This window comes from Panthera uncia (assembly GCF_023721935.1).
Source record: "Panthera uncia isolate 11264 chromosome D3 unlocalized genomic scaffold, Puncia_PCG_1.0 HiC_scaffold_8, whole genome shotgun sequence".
NCBI lineage: Eukaryota > Metazoa > Chordata > Mammalia > Carnivora > Felidae > Panthera > Panthera uncia.
In genome coordinates, this window is record NW_026057586.1 from 69020723 (window position 1) to 69035287 (window position 14565).

Genomic DNA, 14565 nt, shown 5'->3' on the forward strand with positions numbered 1-14565 from the left:
GAAAGAATTTGATTTCAAAGGCCCTCTGCTTTAACATCCTATTTTAGGTGATCTGGGCAGAAGCAGCTCATTGCACACCTCCCCCTTTCATATTTCCTTCTTAGGTAGGAAGCCATCTCAGGATTTGAGCATGTAGGTGTGAGAAAAATCTGCTGGAGGACAGGAACAATATTGCTTAGGGAACAAGAGCTGACATCCCGATAGAAGGGGTAAGTTGGTGTGGGTGAAAGCCCTGCCACTGCCACCTGCTGCCTGAGTGATCTTGAACTCCCTTCTCTAAGCCTCAATTTCCACATCTGTAATATGAGGAGAATAATAGTATTTTACTTACAGGATTGTTTGAAGGCATGAGTGCAGTGGACCTTTATAGACACTTAGCCCAGGGCCTGACTGTAGTAAGCACTTGGTAGACATTAGCTTCTCATGTGATCACGAGTTGGGGGTGTGGGAGTAAAGAGGAAGGGTCCCACGCTGGAGGCACTACAGATTTTCTCCTTTAATCATTTTTATTTTCTTTGAATCTTCTTCAGGTTATCCACACCTTTGTAAATGTAGGCTCTCTCGACTCCAGAATTAGTCTAAATATAATGAGCTTTATCCTACACCATATTTCTGTTTAAGGATCTTTTTTTTTTTGTGATGTGCTATATGATTGATCTCTTGATGCCCACTGTGATAACAGGATTCTTTTCTGATTTCTGCCATATTTGTTTTCTGTTCTTTTGTCCCCAGTGTGTCATTTTTCTCTGTTCTTTGTTTTTGACGACTTCTCCAATTATTCATGCTAGTTTTGCATTTTGTCCAAGAACATTTTTGGTGCTTGTTTATTTTTAATTTCAGAAGTTAAAGGCATTTGAGGTCTTAAAAACCCAGAGTTGAATTTTCTCAGAGCTGCTAATCTTTTTAGCCAGCTGGTGATGAGGCTTCTCTGGTTTGTTACAGGATGATGTGTGCCATCCTCCCGTCTTTGCTTTGTCTAATTTAGATTCTAAATCCACATGTTTTAGTACATTTTTAGCACATAAAAATTTATTACCAAACTGGTGCTGATCTCAGGGGAAAAAAAATCTTTAATCAAATCTTCAGTCACCAGTGCGGAGACTCAAGGTGCTTATCCCAGCCTAGAAATCACTCCGGCCACCACTAGGTGGGGTCAGAGAACATCATTTCTAAAGGCATCGGGTCCTTTTTCTCTTCCAGCCCTCAACACTATTTGACTTTTTGCTTCTTTGCAAAAAAAAAAAAAAAAGAAAAGAAAAGAAAAGAAAAGACTGAGCTTTGGAAAAGTCACAAAAGCTCCTTGTGAGTTACATTACTTATGGTTCCCCCATCCACCTTCCCAGTTTCAATCTTTAGGCGTTTTGATAATTTGACTTTCAGATAAAACTTAAAACTGAAGCCCAGAGTAATTACTGAACTTATCTGAACTGATCTGTAGTTTTAAATTCAGCAACAGTGTCTTTATCTAGTGTCCTACTCATATTGACTGGAGATTAAATCAGTCTCATAAATATGTTAAAGAAGTCTTCAACCCACAGTCGTCCTCATCCACCTGCAGACATTTTTACCAGCCCTGTATGCTCCTACCTATACCTTCCAGTGTTGTTAAATCAGTGTCCTAATCACTGACCACTGTGACAGGTCAAGCTAGAAACAGAACCCGAATGTTTACAATTTCTTTCTAGGCTAGAATTGGGGTTCTCCATGAGCTCATTTACACGGATGGATTATGCTCCAGCTGTTTTGCCAGGAGCTTTTTTGAAAGAGTGTGCTTTTAAATACAAACTGTAATTTTTGTGATATCCTGGGGCAGGAGGAGTTAACCGGCTGGATAATACTTAGTCATGGGTTGTGTTTCGGTCTTCTAGTTTGTTTGTTTTTTGATATTTATTTATTTATTTTGAGAGACAGCGCGCACATGAGCGAATGTGGGGGAGGGGCAGAGAGAGAAAGAGAAACCCAAGCAAGCTCCATGCGGTGAGTGCAGAGCCCGATGTGGGGCTTGAACCCACAAACTGTGAGATCATGACCTGAGCTGAATTCAAGAGTCGGATGCTTAACTGACTGAGCCACCCAGGCATCCCTCAGTCTACTAGTTTTACCTCACGTTTAGACATTTAAAATTTAGCTCTGTGTCTACCTGCACCAAGTGTTTCCTGTTTGTAGCTCTCTGCAGAATTATTATTCTCAGTATTTCAACATTTTGTGATTATTGATAATTGCTGCGTATCAACAGGGTGCTAGGTGCTAAAAAAGTTATTTTTCAGTCACATTACAATGACCATTTTTGTTACATTAGAGAGTTTATTATTAATACAGCTCTTGATTATTAGGAGTAAGGAGCACAGTAGCAATGGCAAACCCTGAGTAAGGAGAAAGAATGTAGAAAGCACACATAAATTAAATGTTAAGTGTCATTTACATCCCTGAAAATGATTTTAAGATATAGAATGGAATGTTAAAGGATTAAAAGAAAATTATTATAACAGTGGAAAAAGTGCTACATGGTTTATACAAAACCATCTCAAGCTCATAGACTCAGAGGGTGTTAATCCTCAAAGACCACTTGATGATTGTGGAAGCTGAGACCCAAAGAGGTTAAGTGACTTTCCCAACACAGCAGGTTTGGGTGTTTTATAGCTATTTGACAAGGCTATGATTGCTCTCATGTTGTGAGCTAAATTCCAAAGATAGAGATTGTCTCCTTTGCTTTTGGGGGACTGTATTGCTTTTATAGCACCATAACTGTATTGTTTCTTTTTGCTCTGTCAGCTGACTTTGAAATGCCTCATCTTTTTTCATAGCATCATAAAATCGGGACCTTGCACAGAGGTCATAGGAGATTGACAGAGGAAGAAACTGAGGCCCAGTGGAGTTGCATGGCTCACTCAAGGTTATATATAGGCTTGTGTATGGTAGAAGTAGAGTTTAGGATACAGATCCCTTCTCTGGGTTCACTGCTGCTCCCATACCTTCTTTCCACTGTAGCGGGAAACATGCCAGAAGCTACAAACATAAGGACTTTTTTCCCCCAGAAAACTATAATTCACTTAGTTTTGAAAGACTTAGAGTTTAAAACCTCCATTTTGTGGCTTCCCAAGGTGCTGTGATTTGTTTCTTAGTAGTTTCTTTTGTTCTATGGAAATTTTTCTTGGTTGGCTCTCCAAGATTTGGATTTCTTTGCCAAGGTATTTTTAGAGAAAAGAAATCAGTGTGTCACCAAAGGGGGAAAATGTATACCTTAAGGCCCAATTATGCAATTAGAATTTTAATAAGGAGTATCATAAATTCTTGCTTCATTGCAATCATTACTTAGAAGACTGTTCTACTCAGAAGCCTCATCTACTTATCATCATCATTATCATCCACATCATCAGCCAACCACAAGCACTTATGGAGTGGCCACAGGTTATGCAGTACTTGCTTGTGTTCTGGGAGACTTACAGCATGGTGTGTGTGTGTGTGTGTGTGTCTGTGTGTGTGTGTATGGTGTGCATAGTAAACCTTGCCTTCAAGGAGTTTGTGATCTGTAAGACTGGAGGAAAGACAGGGATCTTGGAGAAAGACAAACACCTCATTTTCCCCGTGTATATAAAGTACATACTGACTCATGTACCTGGCGTTGTATGGGGGAAGGGGACAATGGTGAGATAAAGGAATGGACCTTAGTAAGGTCTGGTTCTGGATAAATGGAAGCAATAGGTTTGCTGACTTGGGAGGGCACAGGCTGGGTTGTAACAGGGTAATTGGTTGGAGAGAGGAAGTAATTGGTGGAGGGCCTTTAAACCATTAATTTAAACTTTTTTTTAAAGGTTTATTTATTTTTGAGAGAGACAGAGATTGAGAGCACAAGTGGGGAAGGGGCAAAGAAAGAGAAGGAAAAAGAGAATCCCAGGCAGGCTCCATACTGCCAGTGCAGAGCCCGATGCAGAGCTCGAACCCATGAACCATGAGGTCATGGTCTGAGCAGAAGTCAGACGCTCAACCAACTGATCCACCCAGGCATCCCTTGAAACCATTAATTTAAATATATTTGGCATACTAACAGATGATTGGGGGATTAGGAGAGGAAAATTACTGGCTGCATTTGATTATGGCAGAAACTGACAGGCAAGAGATTGGAGGTGGTCTTTTTTGCGAAGAGGTTTTTGCCCAGATTTAGATGAGAAATATAGGGGTTGTGTTTGGTGGAACAGAGAAGTTGATCTCTTTTTTGGAGTGTTCCCTTTTCCCTTGTGTTGGGAAATAATGGCTGATTAGGTGTGAGGTGTCCTTTAATCGTGACAGGAAACGGCTCAATAGTTTTGCAATTTCAGTTCATGAGACACAAGAGCCCACTTCTGTGGTGTGATGGATGATACCACACCTTGAGTCTGGGCATGTCAGTTTTACACCTTCATTACTATACTTGTTTATCCTCTTTGATTAACCAGAATAGATTTAAAAAAAAATTTTTTTTGATGTTTGTTTATATTTGAGAGAGAGAGACAGAGTGCAAGCGGGGGAGGGACAGAGATAGGGAGACGCGGACTCCAAAGCAGGCTGAGCTGTCAGCACAGAGCCCTATGCAGGGCTCAAACCCACAAACCATGAGATCACAACCTGAGCCGAAGTTGGACACTTAACCACCTGAGCCGCCCAGACACCCCAACCAGAATAGATTTTAATGGAGCCCATTATTCACTTACTGCACAGGAAAACCATTGTTACCACTTTTTCCATTGTGTTTATCTTGTAAATGGAAGTATTTGGTATCTATTTTTTTTCAAAATGGACAAATAGAAGTTATATTTAGATTAGCATCTTAAATTTTTTAGACTTTTTAAAAAATAAATGTTTATTTATTTTGAGAGAAAACGAGAGCGTGTGCCTGCACATGCGTGACCGTGAGAGGGGCAGACAGTGAGGGGAGAGAGAATCCCAAGCAGGCACCATGCTGTCACTGCAGAGGCCAACGTGGGGCTCCGTCTCACCAACCTTGAGATCATGACCTAAGCCAAAATCAAGAGTTAGACGCTTTACCAACTGAGCCACCCAGGCGTCCCTCTAGACTTACAAACTGGTTCTTGTAGGCCAGCGATGACTGCAGAAGTCAGTTAGGGGTAAATGTTAAGAGAGGAAATCACAGTTATCCTTGGTTTTCCATTTCTGAAATAGTGGTAAACACATGGCCCATGTCCTGAGCCTGGGGAGGCACAGTTCCTTCATTGCTCTATCTGTAAGGGGGCTAACCTTTTGACAGTTTTTATGGCAAATACTAGGGCAGCTTGTGAGTTAAACCCTAATAAGCAAATGCTGGGTTTGTCACTTCTCTTTCATCTTCTGGAAGAGACAGCTAATCAAATAGCATGCCTTGTGCGGCTAGTCCCCCAGACCTCTATGAAATGGAATGTTGTTTTCCCTGGTTGCTTTTTCCAGATTTGAGTCTTCTTTATAAAGCCGAAGTTTCTCTGTTGTCTTAATTCTTCAACACTTCACAGATGGTGGCCAAATTCAGTTCTCTTTCTTTAAGAAAGTTGTCATCTTCTAACTGTGGCCGTTTCCCATCATGGAGCTGGTTTCCTACTGACCCTCCCCGGGTTTATCAGTGAGTAAGTGTGATTGTTGGTGGCTGCATGACCCAGAGAAAGCAGTGGGAGAAATGCAATGTGAAGTGTCGAAAGTAAAAAACAAATGGTAGTTTTAGGGTTGTGAGTCTAAACCTGGCCAAGAGATGCTATTCATAACATTTCCCCGGTTAATAGACCCCAATCAGCGCTGTAGGTTATTGGTGCCAGTTGCTTCCTACAACAGAGAAGTGCTATGTTCCTGCTGTGGAGGGTGAGTGCTTAGTGCTATTTACTTAAAACATTCTAGGTTGATAAATTACAAGCACTTCACTTTGGGTAAAGCTCATAAATCCCGCCCCTACGAAAAATAACAAGCTGACAGCACTTAGTCCCGTTTATAAAGTTCATACGCATCTATCTTTGATGCAGGCACAAGTATATATCTATGAAATAGCACTGCAGCCTGTTAAAGTAATGGGAGAGCACAGCCACAGAGCCAGCAGCATTGTCCTTCCAGGCTCACTACCATCAGCCCCTCTGCTTGAAGGGCACCTCGAGGACAAGGCTTGCAGAGCAGGAGCTTGCTTGCACACCATGGAGTCCAGATTTGTGCTTCTTCCTGCCTTCTCCCTGCAGATCACCTCTCTCACTCCTGCCGCCTCCCTTTTCCTGTCTGCAAAATGATTGTCTGCCTGTTAGCGTCCCTGCTCTTCATTAGACCGAGATGAGGCACAGAGCTGTGCCGATGTGTGGGGAGGAGTTTGAACACTTAGGCCAGGTGGAGAGACATGGGCCTCAGTAAACACTAAAGCATCTGTTCTGGAAAAAGAACAGACCCTAACAAAAAGACCTTTAAGTAGTGTAAGGGCAAAGCCTGGAAGGCTTATGTGCTATCAGGTATCAGAAAAGGAAATATTTTAATAAAAAAATAAATACGAGACTCATCCCACTGGCCGTGGGATCTTCTTAGAGATCTGGCAGGTGTCATTATGGGATGCGTGGCTGCTTGGAACCCATGACTGAGCAACCTGCTTCCTAATCAACTTGTGGAGAGTCTGAAGTGTCACATGCATCGGGCGGAAGCTGCCTATTCAGTACTGCATTGAACATTCAGTACTGCAGATAGTGTAATTATGCTGCTTGTCAGATAGATACTAACTAGAAAAGTGCAAAGAACATTCCTTCACTTTGCAACAGCTTGGACCCAAGCGGCAGACATGCTGTTCCCTCTGGCTGGCATGACCTCCCTTTCTTCAGCCCCTTCACCAGAGTATCAACTACTGCCTGGCTTCCAAGACCCAGCTCAGACCGTGTCTCCTCAGGGAAGCCCCTCACCCCAGGCCCCCAGGCCCGAGCTGTGTTTCCACAGCACCGTGGTCTGTTAGCCTTTACCAGGTTGCATTTTTGTTATCTATTTACCTACCTGTCTTCCCTGTCAGACATGAATGGGGACAGTGTCTTGTCCTGAATTCATCATTTATCTCTTGTGCCGAACATAATGACTAGGATGTAATGGGTGCTCAATAAGTGTTTGTCAAATGAGTGATAGCATGGTTAGCTCGATGAGAATTGATGGTGCCCTTTCTGATCTGTCATCCATCATCCATGGAGTGAAACAGGACCAGGAGGCTTTACATGGCACCATTTGAGAATGTAAGGAGAGGAGGTGGGATTAGAATGAATAATGACCACCCTTTATTGAGTATTTACCATGAGCTGGGCACTATATTTACTAAGTATTTAGGCTTTTAACATATATTAATGTACTTAATCCTTAGATTAATCTGCTAAGACAGGGTCTGTTTATTATCCCCATCGCGAAGCACAAGGAAGTTCAATAACCTGCCCGAGGTCACACAGTGACAGCACGGAGATTCATACTGATGTTAGACAGCTATCTATCTGTGCCTCTTAGACTGGTTCCTGGAAAGAATTAAGCCCTAATGTACAGAGGCATCCATCTTAGGTAATGATTCGACTTCTGTATATCTGGAATGATATGGTTATGTTTTCTCCTTGGGGAAAAGGGAGAAGACAGTCACCCGGATAACTTTTTGGGTTCTGTGGTGAAAGTGAGAGAGGTGGAGTTAGTTGACAAAGAATTGGTGTTAGGTGGCAGTTTGGGTCCTTGCAGAAGCACAGCAGTAATTCTCCAGTCAAACTGAACTACGGTGCTTTCATTTCCTACACGGACCATCTAAGCTTTTTTGCCTCTAGACCTTTACATATGCTGTTCCCGTGCTTGGATCACACTACCCTGTTCACTGTTTCTTCCTCAAGCCCAGTCTTCACTTGGCTCCCCTCTCCCACCATGAGAGTTAATTTAGATGCCATTCTTCCCTGCCCTCGAAGACAGTGTCCCTTCCTGGGGGTCCCTATTGTGGCACTCACAAGTGTTGTAGTGCTAGAAACCACGCTTGGAGTTGATTATTGTGTGTAGGGTGAGGGAGGTGACTGGCTCATGTCCTAAGCTCATTTTGTAGGAGCAGAGACTGTCTCTTTTGTTCCTTATTATCTTCTGTACCTTGAGTGGTGCTTGGACACAAGGTGTGTTCATGAAATATTTGTTGGAGGAGTGGATGCATGGCAGCTAATTTTGCTTTACGTTTTTGAACCTTGTTTTTTGTTTTTTGTTTTTTTTTTAATATTTATTCATTTTGAGAGAGAGGGAGAGAATGAGCTGGGGAGGAGCGGGGGTGGAGTGGGGAAGAATCCCAAGCAGGCTCTGTGCTTGTCAGTACAGAGTCCAGCGTGGGGCTTGATCTCATGAACCATGAGATCATGACCTGAGGTGAAATCAAGAGCCAGATGTTTAACCGACTGAGACACCCACGTGCCCAGAGCCTTGGGTTTTTGAAGTAGGCGAGTCTTCTGTTTGACACCATTGTTTACTGTATCTTTTTAAAATTTTTATTATTTTTTTTAATGTTTGTTTATTTTTGAGAGAGAGACAGAGACAGAGTGGGGGAGGGGCAGGGAGCGAGGGAGACACAGAATCCAAAGCAGGCTCCAGGCTCCGAGCTTGTCAGTACAGAGCCCAACATGGGGCTTGAACTCACGAATTGTGAGATCAGGACCTGAGCCGAAGTCAGAAGCTTAACTAACTGAGCCACCCAGGTGCCCCGTTTGCTGTGTCTTTTTTTTTTTTTTTTTTTTTAATGTTTATTTACTTTTGAGAGAGAGACAGAGTGTGAGTGGGGAAGGGTCAGAGAGGGAGGGAGACACAGAATCCGAAGCAGGTTCCAGGCTCTGAGCTGTCAGCCCGGAGCCCGATGTGGGGCTTGAACTCACAAGCCGTCAGATCATGACCTGAGCCGAAGTCAGATGCCCCACTGACCGAGCCACCCAGGTGCCCCTGCTGTGTCTTTTATGTACAAAGTCGACTGGGCACTGTGGGCAACAGAGAGATGACTGATGTCACTATTGCTCTGAGGCACCTCCAATCTTAGGAGACACTCAGATGTTCAGATCACGTCACAGCATCAGCACAATGCAGTGGATCACTGATAAAACTGTAAAAAGGGACACGGTCACATTCTGGTGAGTCATCTGGCACCAAGGAAGCCCATTCACAACCCAAGACCTCCTTTTACAGAGTGCCATGGGAATCACCTGGAACAACTGTGACCAGTGGTTCTTGTTTGTAAAGCAGTAGAAACCCAGGGTTTCTGGGTGGCTTAGTTGGTTAAGCATCCAACTACTGATTTTAGCTCAGGTCATAATCTTACGTTCCATGGGTTCAATCAAGCTTTGCGTCAGGCTCTGTGCTGACCATAGGGAGACTGCTTGGGATTCTCTCTCTCCTTCTCTTTCTGCTCCTCCCCTGCTTGCATGCTCACACACTCTTCTCTCTTTCTCAAAATAAGTAAAATAAAAGAAACCCAAGAGGACTAAACAAGTCTGCATACACTTAGGGAAGGGCTTGTTGAAAAGTGGAACCTCATGTAGGTACACAATGTGTTGGAGGTTAGATTGAACCCAAAAGAAAAACCTTTTCTTCTTCTTTTTTTAACGTTTATTTATTTTTGAGACAGAGAGAGACAGAGCATGAACGGGGGAGGGTCAGAGAGAGGGAGACACAGAATCCAAAGCAGGCTCCGGGCTCTGAGCTGTCAGCACAGAGCCTGACGCGGGGCTCGAACTCACGGACCGTGAGATCATGACCTGAGCTGAAGTCGGCCGCCCAACCGACTAAGCCACCCAGGCGCCCCTTCTTCTTTTTTTAATGAAATGTTTATTTATTTTTGAGGTGGGGGGGGGTAGGGCAGAGAGAGAAGAGAGAGAATCCTGAGCAGGCTTCCACTGTCAGCACAGAGTCTGATGTAGGGCTCGAACTCCGGAACTGTGAGATCATGACCTGAGCCGAAATCAGGAGTCAGAGGTTTAACTGACTGAGCTACCCAGGCACCTCCAAAAGAAAAACTTCTTAATTACTTTATGATAGAACATTTGATTTTATAAATAGAGCTAATAAATTGAGCTCAAAAATATTTATTAATTTTTGAGAGAGAAAGAGAGCATGCGTATGCGTGAGCTGGGGAGGGACAGAGAGAGAGGGGGACAGAGGATCTGAAGAGGGCCCTGTGCTGACAGCAGTGAGGCTGATGCAGGGCTTAAACTCACGAACCATGAAATCATGACCTGAGCCGAAGTCGGACGTTTAACCCTCTGAATCACCCAGGCGCCCCTGAGCTAATAAGACTTTAAATCAAATGTATTTAGGACATCTCTACCTGGTTTCCTCTGACATGGTAACTTATCCTAACAATTGTTCATCTATTCCCTCTGAAACATGCTGCTCCTCCTGTATGCCATCTCTCCTCTAGTGGAACCATCTACTGTTCAAGCCAGAAATGCAGGTGTCCCTCTTCATTCTTGATCCCTCAGTCCCTACCAGCACTCAGGTGCCAGCTCTGGGACTGCCTTCTTTCCAATTCTCAGGCTGTCTTCTCTCCCTCCCACTGCCTTAATCAAGGCGGGAGTTGGCCTCCTTTCTGCCCTTCTTGATTCTAGGCTCCTTTCCTCCAACTTATTGTCCGCCCTGTCCAGTGCATTCTGGAATGCTGATCTGATCCCATTACTCCTCTGCCCAAGAGCCTTCAGTGACTCCCAAGACGAGCCACCTGGCCCCACATGGCGCCCCATTCTCACCACGCCCCCTCTTGAGTTCAGGCTGTCTCAGCTCTACCAGATGACTTGCATTTCACTGAGATTATCATGATTTTCTTTTTAAGAATTCTTTCTCTCTTTCGTCTAACCCTCATTTGTTCTCTAAAGCCTTTTCTGACTTAGGTCCTTGCTTGTGTCTCCCATAGGGCCCACGCATCCACCATTTTGCGTCCTCAGTGTCTGGCATTTCGGGGCATATAGGATGTGCTCTGTAGTGCTTGTTCAAAGAATGAGCTGTAGCAGAGGCTTTAATTCACACTGAGCTGTAAAGGAGCAATATCTGGCTCTTCCCAAGAATGGGTTTGGTTTCAGGATGGGAGAAGAGTGTTAAGACACGTTTCTTACTGGAAAAGGTGGTTGGGGAGTGCTGGTGGAAGGCAAGACAAATGGAAAGGCTCCTAGCAGAAAAAGAGGCCGTTGAGAAGCTGAGGGGGTTGCCTACCTTAGATCGCCAGGAAAAAGGCCAGTGTCTGCTTCAGAAGGCTGCCAAAGAATCTGTGACTCGGTTTCCTTATTTATACTTAAAGGGGAGGGGTCTACAGTAGCTAATGACTCCGGCTCACATCCAACACTGACATTCTATGATCCTTAGAGTCAAAGTTAAGAATCTAAATAAGACACCGTGAATTGGTGTGAGATTTCCCCCCCCCCTCCTCACTTTCTTGCAAGCTTCCTGGAAACAAAGACGTCTATTTGCATTCAACAGGAGTCGTTTTGCATTTTAAAAACAAAGAAGTAGAAAGGAATGCAAGAAAACTGCTTTAATATGATACTATGTTTGAGAATTTAAACTCCACCCCCTCTCCCCCCAGTCAAGAAATTCACTATTCTCAGCTTTGGTTGAGATGTGCTGCACATCCCAATTGCGCCCGGGTCCTCCGTGGCAGAGCCCGGCCCCTCCGTGGCTGTGAGTTATGGCAGCCTGGGAATCCATACTGTGATCTTCCTGGCCCTTGGGTGTTCAACTTCTCCAAGTTAATGTCTGTTCTTTAGCCTTACATTATCTCCTAGAAAGGTAGTCATTTATAATTTATATACTATGTACCGGCTTAAAATAGAGACAAGAGGATAATCAGCATCCCGAAGCTCCTAGTTTTCCAAAATAACATTTCTTCAGTGAAGTCTGCCTGTAGGAATTAAAACCTGCCTTGAATTAAAAAATCCTTTGTGCTGTTGTCAGACTGGGGAATGGGTGTGCCCGCAAGCGTTTAGCAAGCCTTGCAGAAGGGGAAGGCCATCATTTTTTTTTTTTTAATAAAACTTGTCATTTTATTTTATTCTACTCAAAATAATTTCTAAAGACCTCATCCTTTGTAGTGTTACAGGGGTCTCACTAAAGTCACAGAGAGGAGATGGGGCAGAGCTAGAAGGACATACAGGAGAAGTGGCCCCCGTGAAGGACAAAAGCCATTTCATACCTCAGCCACTTGTCTGCTGCGGTTTTGGTGCCCTTCCATCTGGGTCGCTACTTTGCTCTTTGACTGTAAACACGGAGAATGGATGGGCTTTCCTGCTGAGTACCTCCCAGAGAACACACTGTTCATTCATATATATTAAAAATAGAAGACCTACTTGAAAAATGCTCTGTACAATCAGGTTTTAGCAAGAGCCAATCAGATATTAGAGGTCTAACTTATTTTTTTCCTTCTTGCTTTTATAACCTGTCTCTAAACCCTAACTTCTTCTCCCATTCCTTTTCATTATGCATCTTCCATGTGCCAGGACATTGGGAGAAGATTTCTAATGAGGGCTGGAGAAGGACAGATGCTTCTGCAGTCCAGTGGTCTTGTCCTTCAGGTGTCTGGCGACTTTGCATTTGAATCCCAAGATTATTCTTACTGTGACCTCCATGTCTGTGATGTGTCTCGTGTGCTCACAACTGTCCCTGGTGTACAGTTGAATGTCCACCTGATACCTGGGGGCCAGCAGGGGTGGGGCTTGGGGGCAAGCAGCAGCTGAGGGGCTTGTAAGGGAACACCCTGGGTGATTTAACTTGGAAGCCACAAGGTGGCAACATTTACCAAGCGGCTGGGCATTTTTTCCCCTATTAAGATGTTGAACTTGCTTTTCCATTTTCTGAGATTGAAAAGCTGAGAAAAGGGTTTAGCAGCCATTGCTTTAGATCCTTTTGAAAGTGAAGCTGTAGGTTAAGCATGCTGCAGTTTATTGGTGTCTGTTCATTCCCTGGGTTTAGATACCGAGAATTTGAAATTGCTCCGTGTGACCATGGGTGAGTCACCTCTCCTTTGGCCTCAGTTATGCATCGGAATAGGAAGGATGTGTAGTTGGGCTGACTGTACGTGATTTATGGCTTGGGTTTTAACTTCCTCCCCTGTATTGCTTTAAAAAAAAACTTTCAGTAAAACTAGTCTTTATAAAACAAAAACAAGAAAACACTAGCTTTTTATCAAAGGACACTGTCATGATTTAAAAAAAAAAAATCAACGACTGGGGTGCCTGGGTGGCTTCTGACTTCAGCTCAGGTCATGATCTCGTCATTTGTGAGTTCAAGCCCTGCATCGGGCTCCGTGCGGACAGCTCAGAGCCTGGAGCCCCTTTAGGATTCTGGGTCTCCTCCCACCCCCACCCCACCCCTCAAAAAGAAATAAACATTAAAAAAATTTTCTTTAAATCAATGACAAAGTCTCAAAGAAATCAATGTCCCTAGAAGCTAGCCATCTCCCTGGGTTAACTGAAGAGGCTAGACTCTCCTAAATGAGGATGCTTATTTACCAGCTTTCCTAAATTAGCAGCTTTGGGGATATTAAGATCTGTAAGGAACTGTCCAAGGGAGGTATTGTGTATGCTTTGCAGTGATTAAGCCATTAAGCTCTAATTGGTATTTTCCCACTCATGGTTTTGTGTAGGAAGCTTTAAAATTATTTAGGAATTCTGTGCTCATCAGCCATCTTAGTGCCATCCCCACATTTTGGCACCTGAGAGTAGGGAGTACAGAGAAAAGGTTTTTGTTCAAGTGGATTATGACTTTTTGCTCACACTGCCCTTCCCTATTGGTCTGTTATATTGCAGATGAAGTGGAAAGGGAAGGACCTCTTTGATTTGGTGTGCCGGACCCTGGGGCTTCGGGAAACTTGGTTCTTTGGACTGCAGTACACAATCAAGGACACCGTGGCCTGGCTCAAAATGGACAAGAAGGTTGGGCTGGAACTTGATGAAACCAGTGAGGCTGGTGTGTGCTCTGGTTTTTCCCTGAGCATGTGCCTAGCTTCTTTACTCATCATGGGGCATTATGGATGCACAGTAGAGAAAGGGGCAAGTCCTGAGTAAGTCATGTAGAAAACAGGTTCTGGAGATGCCACAGGCTTACTGCCCCTCACACGCTCTCCTAGGTGAGAAGAACCAATGAGCATAAAACTGTTGCCATCCCTGGCTTCTTTATTCATTGTCACCAGGCTGATTGCTTCTGGCTTTATGCTATTCAACTTACTGAACCACTAGTCAGGCTTTATGAATAAAAATTACTATTATATTATTATGCCCTTTTTTTTTTTTAAATACAGTTTATGTCTTTGAAAGATTTGCTTGGGACTCATGTTCTTTAGGGAATGTTTTTAAGTCTTTTCAAGAAACACTGTGGCCCAACTCAATTTAATCATTAACACGATCTAAAGAATAAAGAGTGCCCTGGTCCCTGTGGTGAAGACAGAATGACCGTTTTGTCTTAAGTCTTTATGATTCTCTGGGGCTTCTGAGGCCTGGATGATGAGTTGGGGCTCCCGGCAGTTCTAATGTGCTTAGAAATGGATATTGCCTAGGGAAACTGCCTTCTGCGTGGATTCACATGTGCACACAAAGCCACACTTACCTACTTACCTGCCTATCTAAC

The 14565-nt window shown here is 43.7% G+C and overlaps 1 protein-coding gene across 7 annotated transcripts in view; it reads left to right on the plus strand.

The window, feature by feature from the left end:
* NF2 (NF2, moesin-ezrin-radixin like (MERLIN) tumor suppressor) overlaps nucleotides 1-14565 on the plus strand; it is an 80960-nt gene that overhangs the window by 14279 nt on the left and 52116 nt on the right. For 5 of the 7 annotated variants that reach the window (XM_049619845.1, XM_049619844.1, XM_049619840.1 and 2 more), the window contains exon 2: nucleotides 13749-13874. The exons of the other annotated variants lie outside the window; for them this stretch is intronic. In XM_049619845.1, coding sequence (XP_049475802.1) covers nucleotides 13749-13874 — 126 coding nt within the window. The remainder of the gene's footprint in view (nucleotides 1-13748; nucleotides 13875-14565) is intronic. 7 annotated transcript variants of the gene reach the window in all.